General features: G+C 46.8%; 1 protein-coding gene across 1 annotated transcript in view; it reads right to left on the reverse strand.

Annotated features, from left to right (window-relative positions):
* Positions 1–15,855, reverse strand: part of LOC8025016 (receptor-type tyrosine-protein phosphatase N2) — a 542,301-nt gene that overhangs the window by 134,956 nt on the left and 391,490 nt on the right. Inside the window, exon 14 of the mRNA XM_042294236.1 lies at positions 3,110–3,304. Within this exon, the coding sequence (XP_042150170.1) occupies positions 3,110–3,304 (195 nt within the window). The remainder of the gene's footprint in view (positions 1–3,109; positions 3,305–15,855) is intronic.

Below are 15,855 nucleotides of genomic sequence, written 5' to 3' on the forward strand. Positions count from 1 at the left end.
CTCGTTGTTTTGCCGTTCCAAGTTATCGTCGCCTGGAACTTCCCGAGTGTTGCCAACGGCGAGTACCCTGCCCCCCGAAGATCTTCTCCGGCTGGCTCTAGCTTTGCCATCTCTCCGACCTTGTACTCGGTATGAGGAATGGAAGTAACGTCCGCCTTAGTGTCCACCTTGAATGTGATCTCCTGGTTGTTGACTTTCGCCTTGATATACCAGGGATCTCCGCTATCTGCGTGTACCAGTGCACCCAGGAACACTTTGTTGAGACCAGGTTTGTGCACTTGTGACCTGTGAGACCCTGATGCAAGCTTGGAGAAGCATACGCTCTCAAAGTGTCCTACCTTCTTGCAAGCGTTGCATTTCTTGGCTCTTGAGGCGCATTGTGTTTTTTCATGTTTGCACAAACTGCCACACCATCGGCATTTCCACGCCGCACTGTTAGAATCTCCTTGCCGATTAGATGTCCCCCGAGCGCGTGTGTCTTTTTTCTTGCCGTTATCTTTTGGGTATCTGTTTCGGAGCTCTTCGTTTTTTCTGGACTCCGTCTTATCGCTGTGAAGCTCCGCTTGCTGTCGTTTCACTGTCTCGAAATATCGTGCTGACGCTGTCGCACTTTGAAGCGTGAGCTTGGCGTCGAGCTGGAGACCTACGACGATGCGATCACGGACCAGCTCCTCACGAAGTTGTCCATAGTCGCAGGAGTCCGCTAAACTGTGTAAGGTCCTGATGAAGGCCTCCACTGTCTCGTGTGGTTCTTGCTTCCTCATGTTAAATTTCGCTCTTTCAAAGATGACGTTTACGCGCAGAATGAAGTGGGGTTCAAACTTGCTCTTCACTACGCCGTAGTCATTTAGCTCTGCCTCTGACAGATGAAGTGACGTGAAAACGTCTTCCGCTTCTCTCCCCTTGGCGTACAGGAATGTGTTTACCTGTGTCGCGGCGTCCCGTTGATGGAGTCCGGAAATGAACCGGTATCTTTCCCAGCGTGTGCTCCATCTTTTCCAGTCGTGGGGATTACTGAAATCCAACTTTTCAAGGAGCTCGACCGCGAAGGGGTTGAAGAAAGAAGGACCGCTGCTCGCTTGGGAGCTGCTCACCTGGGAGGTAGAAGTGCCGGAGCCGTCACTGTTCCCGTTCATGGAGCCGGCCAGGTGGAAGATTTCGCTGTTCTTGTTACGTCTTCTCCTGTGGTGCTTCTAGCTTCCTCGGAGACGATATTTACCGGTTGCCGAATCCCACCGCTGCCGCCATGTCGTGTTACCGAGTGCTATGTAAAGAAGAGCCAAGGCAAGTGGAACTAGGACACCGTCGGATTTATCCCTCGCTCCTGCACCACCCCTCGTCTTCTTCTTTCTCTCCCCACACGCATCCCGGACCGCGAGGCGCTTTATATGACATATACTGACAAAGCCGGGCAGATCGCCAAGAGAAGCGGCCGCCGAAATGTAAAAGGGGGACCGGCAGACAACGAATGAGAGGAGAGCCACGTGGCTGGCGCCCCGCTCCGGCGAGGCGCCGAAACACAATTCTCCCAAGCGAATGTTCTGACCATACCGCGTTCTTTCGTTTCTTCCTCTCTCTCAGCATCTACCCGTGCCGTCACTTTCGGCACGGATCGAGGATGCGCCCGTAGGAAAGTGGAAATTCGCAGCGTGCACGCTCTGCGAAAAGTCCACACGAAAACTTTCTAAGAGAGAGCGAAAGCAACATCAGCTGAAGGAGAGGCTCTGTCCACAAAAGTACAATGTTCCCCTCAATATGCTCAACGCACCCAGGCGCATTGGGCACGTTAGGCGGAGATCGCTTTATGGGGGCAGCAATCTTGAGGAGAGAAAGACAAGCGGGGATGGGTAGAGGGAGACTGATGGATGCAATCGCTTTTGCTTACGTTTTCCATAACGTCCGCAGGATGGCGCATCCGTACTGAGCGGCGCAGGGGCTCTGGAGCGGCGAAGTCACGCCACTTTTGTCATAAAATAGACCCCTTTGCAAAGTTCATCGAGCAACATTGGTGGCAGATATAATTAGGGAATCGCTTCCTGAGCGAAACGTGCGATTGAATCCGTGCCCACGCCTAGTGCTGAGGCAGCAGTCGTGTCGACTCGAGCACGTGTCGAACGCAGACGTAAAGCCTGCTTTAGTGCATGCTCAAAGTGCACACCCAACAAGCATGGAAGCGTCGTATGGTCGACGCAGCAGCTGCAGGATTGTGCGCACTCATGAAAAGAGTCTCTTCGGTGCGGAATTTCTCCCCTCACATTCAGAATACTCTGAATGTGAGGGCTTCCCCGCAAAGCTCTGGACAGTTTTTTTTTGTCAATGCATTTTATTAATGAGAGGACGTCGGCGCTGAAAGGGCGCGAGAATAGGATCCTTTGCAGCTTTAAGAAACGCAGGCCGTAGCGGGCTTCGAGCACCTTATCGCTCCGCATACCCTATAAGATCAACCGATAAGAACAGAGCAGATGCTATCATAAATTAAGACGCGTAAACATATTATGCCACGCCCTGAGGCTTTTTAACGGCCAGTGACTATTCGGAGAGCAAGTCGTCTGCTTCTTGCGCTGGAGTTTCGGTGACGTCAGAACGACGCCGAGCTCCGATTGGTTTCGGTTGAAAGGATAGTAGATAGACCTCAATGCTACATGTCTCGAGGTCTACCTACAATTCTTTTTATTCAGCCAGTAAGTGCTTGACCCTCTTACATCATCGCAACTCTTGTGTAAGAAGCGGACAAACTTGCCCTGCGCACACACTCTAAAAACAGTGTGAGCTCACTTTCCTGCAGAGCACGGAGACAGCCAATCACGGCAAACGATAGAAGTATCGCAGCAAATGGCGACCCTTATAACACGATTAGACGTACAAAACATTTACGCGTGGACAGGAACGATGAGGACGACGTTCCGCTTGCTCACCGTCCCTGCCCACATCGCATTTCTCAGATCTAATGTTATCCCGAGCTTTTTCGTTCTCCGGGATTTTCCTCTTACTCGCCGTAATTGGGCTACCTCTGTATAAAAGAGAGGACACTCGCAGGGCTTCTTAGAGTGAATAGTTCCTTCCCCTCGAGGAAGGCCAGTCGAAGTGAAGCATGCGTACGAGTGTATACCTGGTAGTCCTGGCTGGGTTCGGTGTCCGGCTGGGCGAGTCCCTGGAGCTTCTCCTTGGAGCGGAGGCTGGAGCGTCGCACCAGGTACGCCACGGACCCGGCCACCACGAGCGCCAGCACGGTGCCACAGGCGACCAGCGTGGCCACCAGCATTCGACCATCGCCGGGACGACGGACCAGCTCCAGCTGAGCGAGCTGCGCACACCGAGAGAGAAGGAGGTCGCGGGGTCAGCATCATAACCTCTGTACAGTCACGACGGGTGGATCGGGCAACGTGCCGAGTTCCAATCAAATCATTGTTATTTGAAAGCGAAATGCATAGTATTTCCGCAGGCAGTTTTTTTTATGGCCAATGTGACAGAACTGCCACACGAGAAAAAAACATGCGCCAGACAGTGTCGCCTGCAGATTGTCGTTTGTATAATGTACTAGCGGTGGGACCGCTGCTTAACGGAAGTTTCCTTTCCTTAAAAGTTCTCGATACACAAAAAAAAAAAAAAAAAAAAGAAATATTCTGAAAGGCACGTGTTATGTCACTAAGATTGCTCTTTTATTTCGAGGTTCTTACGCGAACTATCATCTTTGGTTTTCCGTGGTGCGGCTGTTGGAGTATGAAAATATTACGATACGGCACTAATAATCCCGATGGCGCCGATAATACAGCGCTTCACCGATGTGCTATACACCATACACGTTGCCAGGGCCGTAAAATGTTCGCAGAATTTTTTTTTTTTTTTATGGTCCTCGTCTGCATTACGTCGATTGCTGCGTTTATACAAGCGGAGACGGAGAGATTAACAACGTACGCCCGATGAACGCCGGCGCGAGGGTTACTTATTTTTAACGTACTTCTAGAATGGAGATTTTGCAGGCTCGTTAAAGAAGCCAGGCATTGTTTCTGTTTGGTAACTGCGCTCGTGTTTGTGGAAACGTCTTGTTCACGATGCTTGTAGAGGCGGCCACCCAATTTTTCGATGTTTTTCAACTACGCGTAATATATATTTATAAAAAAAAGGAAAGAAAAACATAAATAAAAAATCTAATCGATTGCGATTTTTGTTACTGAGTTGCAAAAAATGGGGTCTTAAATGTGAGTTAACAAAAACGGCAAAAAAGCGTCACTGAAATATGGTATACTTGAATGCAGAATGTAGATAACTTGTAGATAAACCTATGATGCAAAAGGCGAGACTAGTAAGCGCTACTGACATGACGTCATCAAGTCACGTGAGTAATGACGTCATAATGTTAAGTCACCAGTGGCGTCGTTGATCACGCGACCTAACTCTATTGGTCACGTGACCCGACGGCGTCATTTTCGGATACAGTGTCACTGCCACAGAGTGGCTCTCTCATAGGTGGCGCTTCACGTCACTGGATGGCGTAAGTGATCATGGGACGGAAGGAAGTCCCGGTATAAGTTTCAGTACATAATAAACGATACCACGGAAATTTATCAGCCTCGTAGCGTACTCTGCGTATGTCGATTTTTTCAGGTCTGACAGCACAGATAGGTTAGAAAATGTTTGCTTCCTTTCAAGGACGCTGGAAGTTGTAACAGGAGTATTTAACAAGCACTTTTGAATGAGACTCCTCTCCTACAACTGAGTTTTTTTTTTCTAGATTTGAATAAGAAATGTCTTTTCCCGAAACATCTTTCAATTAAAGTCTTTGCAGTTCTTCTGACTTCTATCCAATTTAATATAAAAAAAAGACCTCTCGCTCAAGCAGAAGTGTATACAGTACGCTGCTTATTCATTCCGCTACCCGGGCCTGGCACTCTACATTCGAGGCATAAGTTGTCTCATTTCACATAAAGTTCTCGACTAGTTTGGCTCTGTTAAAACTGACAGCCCACAAGAAAAAAAAAACAAAAAAAACACCAAAAGATACACGCACCTGTACGATTTATATATCAAAATACCATACGAATGACCGATACGAAGAAGTATACGAAAATTCGGTATTTTTTTCAGCGTAAATTGAAATCTTAATGGCCATCCTACAGAATCGCCTTCTGCCGGGCAGAAAACCCGTCCCCAGTTTTCTTCTCTCCCTTCACTCCCGCACTCTTCTCTCGTCCTCTCCCCACAGAAGCGGGTATCCGAGCTGCTTCCCGCAGAAAGGAGGAGGTCTCTCTTTCCTCAACAGACAGGAGGAATTGAGGAAGAGCTCTTCTCTTCTCTGCCTGTTAATCGGCTTTTAAGCCTGGTTCAGACAGTTGCTTTTGACTGCGTTTGAGTGCGTTGCGGCAGCGAGAAACCAGGACATCCCTGCTGCTTATATCGCGTGCCAAGATGATTCCTTGGAATGGATTCCACGCTTCATACGAAGCACAGATGTGCCGGTAACTAGCTTTCCGCACTCGACGCAACGCAGTCAAACGCACTAAAACGCAAGTGTCTGAACCGGCCTTTAAGTGATTCAACAGAATCTACCGTACGCAAGTATTATACCATAAAGCACGCAGAATATAGTTGGTGCTGTGCGCCGCATGTACTTAATTAAGATATCGCTAATCGGGAAAATATTAAATACTAAAAAAAGAAAACATTGTGATTTTTGTGCATTATGACTGAGAAAGGACGCTAGAAATCATATCCAAAAATCAAACTGACCTGTACGTACTTCAGAGAGAAAAATGCACATCACGGGTCACGTGGTTCCTTCGTTTCGCAATGTGGGAAATGGGTCGCACGGGTGCGTATATATGGCTATCGGTCGTATGGTTTCTCCACGCCAAAAACGCAGGGCGAAGCGAGTGCAGAGCCCTTTGTTATCGCTCGAAGCTAATCAGGTAGCGGCATTAACCGAAGCAAAACGCTGGAGCACGAATCACGAAACTGCGAAGATAAGGTACGCCAGAGCCACCCGATAGAACTCGCTAGTGTGTTAGTATGTCTTAAGATCAAGTGAAGGGTAGTAAGATTTAAATAAAACAACGGAGCAAGTTAAAGAATTGCTAGCTCGATTATGCTGGCAAAAGTCGGGGACGAGCACAGAATTTGTTTAGCACAAAGTGTCACCTCGCAGAACAGCCTCGTGGGAGTTGACATGACGTGGCTACTTGGCGTCAGGTTCCCCGCTAAATGTAGCGGGTAAATTGATGTGACGGTCTCCTTCATGGTGCTCCTTACGTGACGGTTCCTCGTGACGGTTTTCTCGTAGAATCATAAATAAAAAAAAGAAGCAAAAAACAAAAACCTGAGCCCGCCGGTTTGCCGCAAACCAATTTCTTTCTGGTCGCCTCTTCGCCGCCTTCGCTCGAGTTTCCCCGTCCACGGTTGGCGTTTGTTTACCCAAAGGATTGTAATTAGGAAGCTGATCCGCACACGCCGCTCCGGCTCATCCTCGGTTATGAAAGCGGGGGTTGCGTCCGAGCCGCGGTAACACCGCACACCCGATGCGACCATTTACATTGGGCGAGGAGGAGGCGGATTACGACCGACGAGAAAGGGGATGGGGGGAAGGCGTCCCCATGTAAACAGGAGGCGTGCTCGACGGCTAATTGGACGACAGTAGGGCCCCGAGGCGAGTTCATCAATCGTCACGGGGCGTTCGGCTAATCGTGATTTCGGACCTGAGAGTCGGATGCGTGGGCAAACGCGATCCGCCTTCTTTGCCTGTGGACGTCAGGACCAATCCACGGGAAAGCAAGAACGCTGCCCTTTTTCCTCGTTTGCGCTCTTACACATTTGTCTGTCTCGCTCTGTACACTCCGCACTTTAAACCCTCCCACAAGGGGAGCCAATCGCTGCCGTCTACGGAGGGCGATCGGCGAACGACGGGGCTGATGACTTGACGATACTTCGCTACAGCTTAAGTCCAGACGCAGCCGACGCTACGAGCAAATGGGACCAATGAAGGAGCGTCAAAAGCGCAAGTCACTGGGCCTTTTCTGTTTACGACTGGTTCAGTGACGGTAGAACACGTAGAGAAACATGATGGTGCGCTTTTGACGCTGTCTGATTAATTCCATCATCTCGTTGCGTCGGCTGCGTAAGCGACTTGAGCACAAACGAAGTATAGATTCCAAGAAACGGTCTGCGCTTCGACACTGGGCAGAAGGCGTCACAAGAGAGGCGGGGGGAGGGGCGGGGGGCAGAGTGGGAGGGACTGCGGACCGTTCTGGGTGTAGCGCTCAGGGCGGTGCAGTTGGGCAGTAAAAAGGACGGGGGGGGGGGGGGGGGGGGTCTCGCGGCGGGCCACGATATAGAGTAGAGGAAGGGGGTGCAGAGGGGTGTCGCGGCGGTCCACCACCCCGGGTGCCGTTTACTTTAGTGACGCCACTGGTACTGAGCACAGTGAAATGTGCTCAGTGCCACAGAGCAGACAGTTTGTTTTAGGTTTAAGCTTTAAAATATCATCGGTCCCTTCGTTATGCCGAGCTTCCTCCAAAAATTTGAGCGATTGGCTCCCCCAAGTGCCTCTAGAGTGTGAGCACTGTTTTTGAATGCGTTCTTACACCTTTGTCTCTTTCGCCTTTGGTGAGTTGAGACTCTCCAATTTAAATATATATATATATCTCCGTATATATTCCGCACTCTCGCCTGTGTATCTGTATTCATAAACCCTATAGAAGAATACTCGTGCATTGACTGTGAGTGAAAGATTAATAAACGCACGGCGGGGCCTATCAAAAGCCGGCTTGTTGCTTGGTAATTCGTTTGTTTTTATCGGCAAATATCACAGTGTTATAAGCTTCGGAACGTTATTAAGACGCTCGGAGGCTCGCTACACCCTCCGTTTCTTAGACTGTGAGTTTCTAGACTTTCCGACAGAGCATTCGCAAAGTCAATCGCATCACTGAGCGTTCAGGTATTGTGGACGGTTCTCAGCTAATCCCGAGTTTCCAGCGATGAGTCAGAGCGTTATCTTCTCACCAGGTAACCCCAGTTTACAAAATAACAAAAGGAAAGTCAATAAAACGACTGTGAGCAAACAAATCCAGACAGAGCAAACGAAGAAACAGGGCACGCCCACAAAGAGCTCGTAATCAGGTTTGAGGACAACGGCAACAGAAACCGATAAAAAGAAAAAAAAAATATATATATACCGACCCATGGTTGCTACCACACCGTTACGAATTTTATGCTTAACTCGATGCCCTTCCAGCTAGATCCCCGTACGACACTCCTAGCCTCATCGCGTACACGCTCACATGAATCACAATTACGCAAAAGGTGAGCCAGAAAAAGCACATTCCCGGGCCAGTAAGCAGAAAACGCGAGGCAATATGCGCATGCATAGTATAGCAAACATTGAAGTAACGTCCGTGGTAATAGCTACAAAACCGACCAATAACGCGTAAAACAAAAGAAAAAAAAAAGGTGGCAGGGAGGGGGGAGGTCGGCACGTTTTGCCTAGAGAGAATGATGGGCTTTAATGGATACACATACACTGGCGCATCGGGGACGCAGGTCACAAGCAACGAAGGGTACACAATGTTTTGGAGGGTCATTACGCGCTAACTAAGAGCGCTTCCTCCCTCCCTATCGAGGTGCTGCCGCTCGCGCAAATAAAAGCAGTCGCCCCACGCGCCATTCAACCACCTGCCCTGCTCCCCCTCCTGTCCCTTCCACAAACTTCACCCACACACCCACACGCACAAACAGCAAAAGAAAAATGAACGCACCACGAAGAAACAAAGCCAACAAAAACGATCGAGTGCCATTAAAAGGGAAGCATGGTTAATGGACGCACACACCTTGTTGGTTATCGCTGGTATTTTTTTTTTTTGGGGGGGTATATACGTTGTTGTTTGAGTTTTTGTGCGTCGGTTTGCTTTGTCTTTTGTGGTTTATAGTTTCTGCGTTTACGATTCAGGCCGGGACCATCGCGTGGGGTATACGTACGTCCTCCCCGTCATCTCGTATGCACGCCCGCGCCGGCGAGAAGTCATGTTGGCGTCGTCGTGGCCGTGTGCCGATACGCGTTGTAAATAAAGTCGTCGCGTCGGAGCTCGCGAGTTCGCTCGCGTTTCTCCGGCCGGCACACTCCGCTTCGCCCTACGATGAACCGCAATGGAGTCTACGACCCATTCAATCCAGTGCTGTGAACGCCTTTCACGTGATGTCCCGCGAATTCCTGCGCCCTTTTTTAGCGGTCACGTGACAAGCTCACGGCATTGGATTTACTTCAATGTCTCGTAGCGTTTTCCGCAGTCCATCGTAAAAGGGAAACAGAGCATAGTTGTGGAGTGTTGCTGCTAGCACGATGGGCGAGAACGAAGCCGAACCTCCGCCCCCTTCCTTCGTGCGTTTCCCGTCTTGCCCAGCCCAGCGAACCACACGCCCAAACGACCACTCACTCGCGCCTCTGAGCGTGCTTGGTACAACCCTGCCAGCTCTCTGGCAAAAGTGTTTCGGACGTAGCAGCCCAGCACTCGATCGTAATTCTTTTTGGTGCCCGCGATGTCGTTGTGACCGTCGATTCGCGCGGCGTTACTTCTTCCCCGCTTTCGACGCGAAACAAAGCGACTCGAATTTGAAGTCGATTACTTCGACTGGCTGGCGGCAACGCTGCTGTCGACTCACGTTTGCGAGGCCACATTTTATACTTTGCGCGTGGAAGTATACGTCGTATGGGCGTTCTCTTTTTTGTTCGCTCGCGATGACACGTCTGTTTATTTCCGCTGGGGGATATAAAATCACCCAGCAGCGGCCTTTTTTTATTTTTTTTTTTTATTTGCGGCAGTTTGCAGTCACTGCGTGTGAAAATCTATACTTGCTTAAATGTTCTCTGCGCTTTTTTTGGCGTTTCGGAATTGTTTGTATACAGTCGCGTGCTTCGATTGTGACGGAAGTTTTCTAAAGTGGAGTCCACCATTGTTCTGGGTAATAATAAAATCAGTAATCAGCTTTGCCGAGCATAGCGAGCGCTTTGTTTGTCAGTTTGGTCCGGCGTGACAGTTCCGCCTGTTTATTTGATTTGCGTACAAACATGCACCGAGTGTTTTTGTCAGTACGTGGCAATGCGGCAATTTCGATGCGGGCCTTACGTTCTTGACAATTCGAAACCTTAAAATAATTAGTTATTCGTGAAAATTACATCACACACTCGTAGCTTCCACCCTTTAAATATTGTACCGTATACATATATTCTATCTATAGACTTAAATATTCATTATTTTCGAAAGGCTATCGATACTTCTAACAGCATTGATGGAACTACTCGTACACTTGAACTTGAAAACAATAAATTAGAAGTGCGCTAGGTTATTGTATATATCTGTCGTTTTGTAACACCTTTTTAACTCCTGGCAATGTTTTCCTAAAGGGTGCGTACTTTATAAATCTGTTTGTGTTGTATTGCATGCAATCTATGTATTCTTTTCCCCTTCTCCAATTACCTTCTTTAAGGTTGCAGTATTTCGAAATAAATAAATAAAATAAAACTGCCGACTCGTTTTTGTCAAATAAAACGCAGAAAGAAATATATTGCATCGGAGTATGGGTGCCCATCGCTAAACAGGCGGCGTCGCCACCTCTTGCACGCGTGCGCCGCCTCCAGTCATGTTTCCGCACTATTGGGGTGGTAAAACAAAACCACAGCGCATCACGACGTCACCAGTACCATAAAAGATATCACCATTCGTTGTGTGTTGTGTGCCAATCGTTTTATGTGCATTTCGGGTGGTTTGTACATTACCGCAACGCGGCGCAGCTTGTATCATGAAGCTGTAGTGCTGGAGCACATCATACGCATAGAGAACTTCCATAACTCTATGATAACAGATACCCAACTATTGCCTAAGCGGTCTTGAGTGCAGCTTTATTTTGTGTTTACCCGGAACTCCGCCCACGCTGAAATGTATGCGTAGGGATACTTGTTAGGGTTCCTTATTCTCTTGTCGGGACCGGGGCGTTCTCTTAGTATACGGGGTCGCGAGAACGTTCCGTGGAGGATTTTGAAGCTTAGGCCTGTGTCTTATTTTTTATTTCATTTCATTTATTTACCTTGAGGACCCGCGTCCGGGTATCCCCTATAAAAATGATTTTTGACTTTTTATTGAAAACGTGTTGACTTCTTGTTGACTCTGATTACTTCCTTTTGACTCTGACTTTCTGTTGACATGGTCAACAGAAAGTTTGTTGACTGTGTTGAAACTTTTCTGATGATTTTCTTCAGCCTGAGTCAAAAGAAAAGCTGTTGACTTTCTATTAATTTTATGTTGATTTTTTTCTGCTGAGTTTCTGTTGACAGTGTCATCAAAATGACTGCAGACGTTCTGTTTACTTCGCGTTGAAAATTTTTGTTGACTCTCTGTAGCCAGTGTCATCAGAAAAGCAACAGACTTTCTGTTGACTTTTTACTTAACATTGTACACCTCGACTAGATGTCAAAAGTTGCTGTTTTTCAATAGTCTCTGACAAAGTGAGAACGGGAAGCAGCTTCAGTTGTCCCGCTTCCAGCGCGAGCCTACTACCCTTGACAACGCTTCGGCGTTCGCGCATCTCGAGCGCGCGCGTGCAGCCAAAGCACGACGGAAGGCGTGGGCCTTCCGTCGTGGAGGCCAAGCGCTCGAAAGGCATGCCCTGTCGTTCTGACTGTGTGACCATAGTGATTTAATGACCCTATTGAATAACTATTTGAAAGTGGAGAAACTGCCTTGACTCGCTTCATCCTGAGTGGTGCTATGCAGAGAAGCCCTAATATTTCTTTAAAGAGCCGTTTTTGTGGATGTTGTTTTAGCGACTGCGCCCAATTATTATTAGTAGTACCAATGCTTTTTAGTAAGAGATATCGTCCACGAACTTCGAAAGACTGTTTTCCCTTTCACAGACTCTTGAGGAGACGTTCAAATAGTTGGAACCTTAATAAGTGATGAGGGGGTCAACGGCCAAATGATTACCTTCAATATGTAGGCTATATAAGGCTCTGGGTCAGTCAAGGGGTCTGTGATTCAGGTGTTCAGTGCAAATAAAGAAAAATAAGTCAGGTGTTCAGTGCTTTGTGTTTGTTCCTAATGTGTTTGTGGTGTTCGTTCCTAATGTGTAGTTGTCTGGTAGTAGTGACTTTAAATACCACATGAACACCATTTACAGTATTAAAAAAAATTCGTGTTTTTTTAACTTTACTTTGCTGCAGCTAATTTGGAGGAGTGGAAAGCCACAGTAAGCTTCAATAGCTAAGCTGTGAAGAATTTTTTTTTTCTTTTTAATCTTTGAAAAGCTGCAGAAAAAGCATCTTGGAGGCGACAGAAAGTCTGTTGACTTTCTTATTACAAGGTGGGCCAATATTCAAAAGAAAGGCAACCGAAAAGCTAGAGAAAGTCAGATGAAAAGCTGTTGACATTTTATATCCTCGGATGACTTTTTTCAACAGCTTTTTAACAGAAAAGCATCACGGGAAGTCTCTTGACTTTCATTAGAAAAGTGGGCCAATATTCAAAAGAAAGTAAACAGAAAAGCTGTTGACATTCTATATCCTCTATTGACTTTTTTCAACAGCTTTTCAACAGAAAAGCATAACAATTTTTGTAAGGGATTACACAAGGGAGGGTAAAAATACACCGTTTAAACACAAAATAATAAATCACAATAAAAGAAGAAGAAAAACAAAACGAAGAAACATGGTACAAATTTTAAATTGCGATAACAAGTTGCCAAATAACTACAATTTTATAGCTCCTCCATTTGGTGCAGAAAAAGACTGAGAAGTTCATAAAGCTTAGAGGTGTTAATTTCAAGTACGATGTCGTTGGGCAATGCACTCCAATCGTCAACAGAGAGAGGTAGCATGGAATTTGCGAAAAACAAGGACCAAGTGTGGATGAATTTGATTTTGCACACATCGTCAACCCCCTTATGTTCATCTACAAAACCCCAATAAACGTAAATATATTTTTTTGCCTGACACCGGTTATAGACGTCGAATAACAGCGATTTTGTGGGGGGAATGAACCCGGAGAAAACGCCCCCGAATCTGAAGAAAGGTAAATCCCAAACACACGGAACCTTCACTATACGGAGCGCGTAAACCGAAACCAAGTAGACGTTTCTCGGGAATGCCAGTGGACGCTGGTAATAGTACCAGCGTCCAGCGTCTATTACGCTGGACGCTGGTAATAGTACCAAGACATCGCATTCCGTCTCCCGTGGTGTGTGCAGCGACAAGAAGGACGAGGGAGCAAGGGCTTTGCTCTGTGATGCGAAATTTGCTTCGCGCGACACCTGGCACACGGAAAGGCGCTCGATAAAGCCACGCCATCGCATCCGTACTTGACACATGCGTCGCAGAGAACTCTACAGAGGCCCTGAGGACAGGCAACTTATGAATGTAAAACAAATGGAAATAAAAAATTAAAGGCATCAAAAACCCCTCACCTTCAAAGAAGAGCTAACGAAGAGATGTGCATGTTGTATCTGAATCTGGAAATTCTGTAAAGCCATTTGCTTTCTTTCTCAGCTCGCAGAAGGAAATTTGTTCAACGACCGAATGTAGCGAATGATCCACTTTTAGTTTGTTTCCAATTGAATGCCACACACCGGAGATATGAACTGTACGTTTCTTTCCTTCTCCTGTCACTGTTTGCATTTCTTGTTAATTTGTAGAAATTTTTTTTTTGTTCGCAGTGCATTTTTTAAAGTTTGGCACACAGACATTTTAAAGCGATATCTTTATATTGGGAAACTTGTACGGACTTTGCGTGCTGATGATGTTGGTGTAGCCGCACCTTAGCAAGGACGCGGGAAGGGGGGGGGGGGGGGAGAAACGGAGAGGAGCTGTTGGTCTGCCGTCACAGTTCGCGCGACCAATGGCGTTACGCCGCGCGGAAGGAGAAGGGAGGGGGGGAGGGGCTAAGTGGCAGTCTAGGGGCAGGGGCTGCAATAGGATAGGAATTGCGTATTAGTCAAATAACCTGGTAGGCACGAAGACAGCTCCAAGTGCTGCTCGATAAAAAGGAATATAAATATCTTCGATCAAGGGCTATTCCATCTTTGTTGCATTTTGCGACATGTCTCATCCAGACAATTTTTAACACTACGTCCAGCTCATAAGATAACGTATGAAAGGCCAGGAAGTGGCCATTAATGGTTGTGTTGCCTGGGGCATCACAGGCAAAAAAAGAAACCAGTACCTATGAATGTAACTAACGTAGCTTACACTTAGCTTCAGGAACTACCCCATACGTGTACAATCTGGCTGCCGCGCGGGTGAACACATTGAGCGCCACCTTCCCTACCCATCCTGAAAGGAGCTGCGTTTGCGAAGCATATTTTAACTGCTCTCTAGAACGGTTTCGCATCTGTAAGTGATGTGAGTTACTTCCGCTGGAACGACGGACAAAGAATGACAGGCAAGGTAAACGCCGGTGGCGCTGACACACGAGAAGAGCATACAAAAACAAAACTAAGAAAAGAAAAAATACAAATAGGAAAATATTAAAGTAGTAAGAAGGGCGGAGGAGCGGAAGGAAACCCCTTCAGAAGTATGTTTTAATATTAATGTCCACGAATTACTCTTAACAAAGTGCGCTCTCAGGGCCACCGGAAAACACGAAGAGCGACGACGGGAACTAAGAGGGGGGAGGGAGTTCCGAGGCAGAATTGAGGTTTCTTTTGGTTGTTTGACTTGGTTTGCTCCTTTTTTAAGTGTGGTCTTCTCTTTATTTTCTTTTCTTTTCTCTTTATTGTTTTTGTGTTTCGGTTGTCATACCAGCGGGCGATTGAAGTTCCGTTCTGGAAGTGGTTCTGGCGTAGATACGCGACCGGCGAAAGTGTGGTGCAACGAAAATATGATAAATCTTCCATGTGGGAACGTGGTCGGTCACGACGCAGTTTCGAATGGGGCCGCGCAAAAGGGAATGACTGAACAGCCTGCACCTTGGCTTTTCCGAGATTTGCGTAACCTTATATTCTTTATTGCGAGAGTGTTATCTTGAAAATCAGGAAGCTTCTGCGGTTCTACGTGCCAATTGAAAGATTAACAAAAAAGAAAGAAAGGGAAAAAAAAACATAGAAAGGAAAGTAGCTTCCGCAAATATTGATGACTGCGAGTTCTCAGGGTATAAAATTGGCACAGGAAGTTTGAACTTACATTTCGGAGAAAGCGACATAATTTGGCGTACGGGCAGCACTGGAGGCGGCACCGAGTGAATGAAAAAAAAACACTTTGGGAAAAGAAAGCGTGTTGCGTCACAGCATTACGAATTCACTGCGCCTGGTGACGAATACTTAAAGGTGGAAAAGAAGACCACGATCTTTGATCGAATCACTAATAGGTTGAGCCACAGGAAACGAGTTATAACACGTACACAATTCTGCTTTTTTCGACCGAAAGTACAAATAATTGTTCTCTTCCAAGCGAGAAACACAAAACGGTTGCGCACCTAAAACGTTACTTGAACAAAACAAATGTCAGGATTCTCATATGCCGCAATAATAGAGTTACAAGCATTTCACTGTTAAATATATTCTGTTGGTGGGAGTGCTTCTACAAACGAAGTATTTTTGCGGAATTAAATTTCAGCGTCTCTGCCTTTGATGCCGTTGCACACGATGTCGAGATACAGTAGCAGAACTTCACACTTATTTTCATTTATTTTAATTATCCAAACCTCGAAATCCTACGACGTGAGCATTCAATTCTGGACCTTCATTTTGGCGGTACGGCCTCCATTTGTTCCATGATATTAATCAGCGACAATGTTATCTTAATTACACGCTTTCAACACACTAAATAAATTGCCGTTTTCAGATATGAAACGTTTTGGGAACCAGGTCGCGTGTACGGTAATATAA

The sequence above is a fragment of the Ixodes scapularis genome, unplaced genomic scaffold, assembly GCF_016920785.2.
Source record: "Ixodes scapularis isolate PalLabHiFi unplaced genomic scaffold, ASM1692078v2 PGA_scaffold5__190_contigs__length_132052651, whole genome shotgun sequence".
NCBI classification, from domain to species: Eukaryota; Metazoa; Arthropoda; class Arachnida; order Ixodida; family Ixodidae; genus Ixodes; species Ixodes scapularis.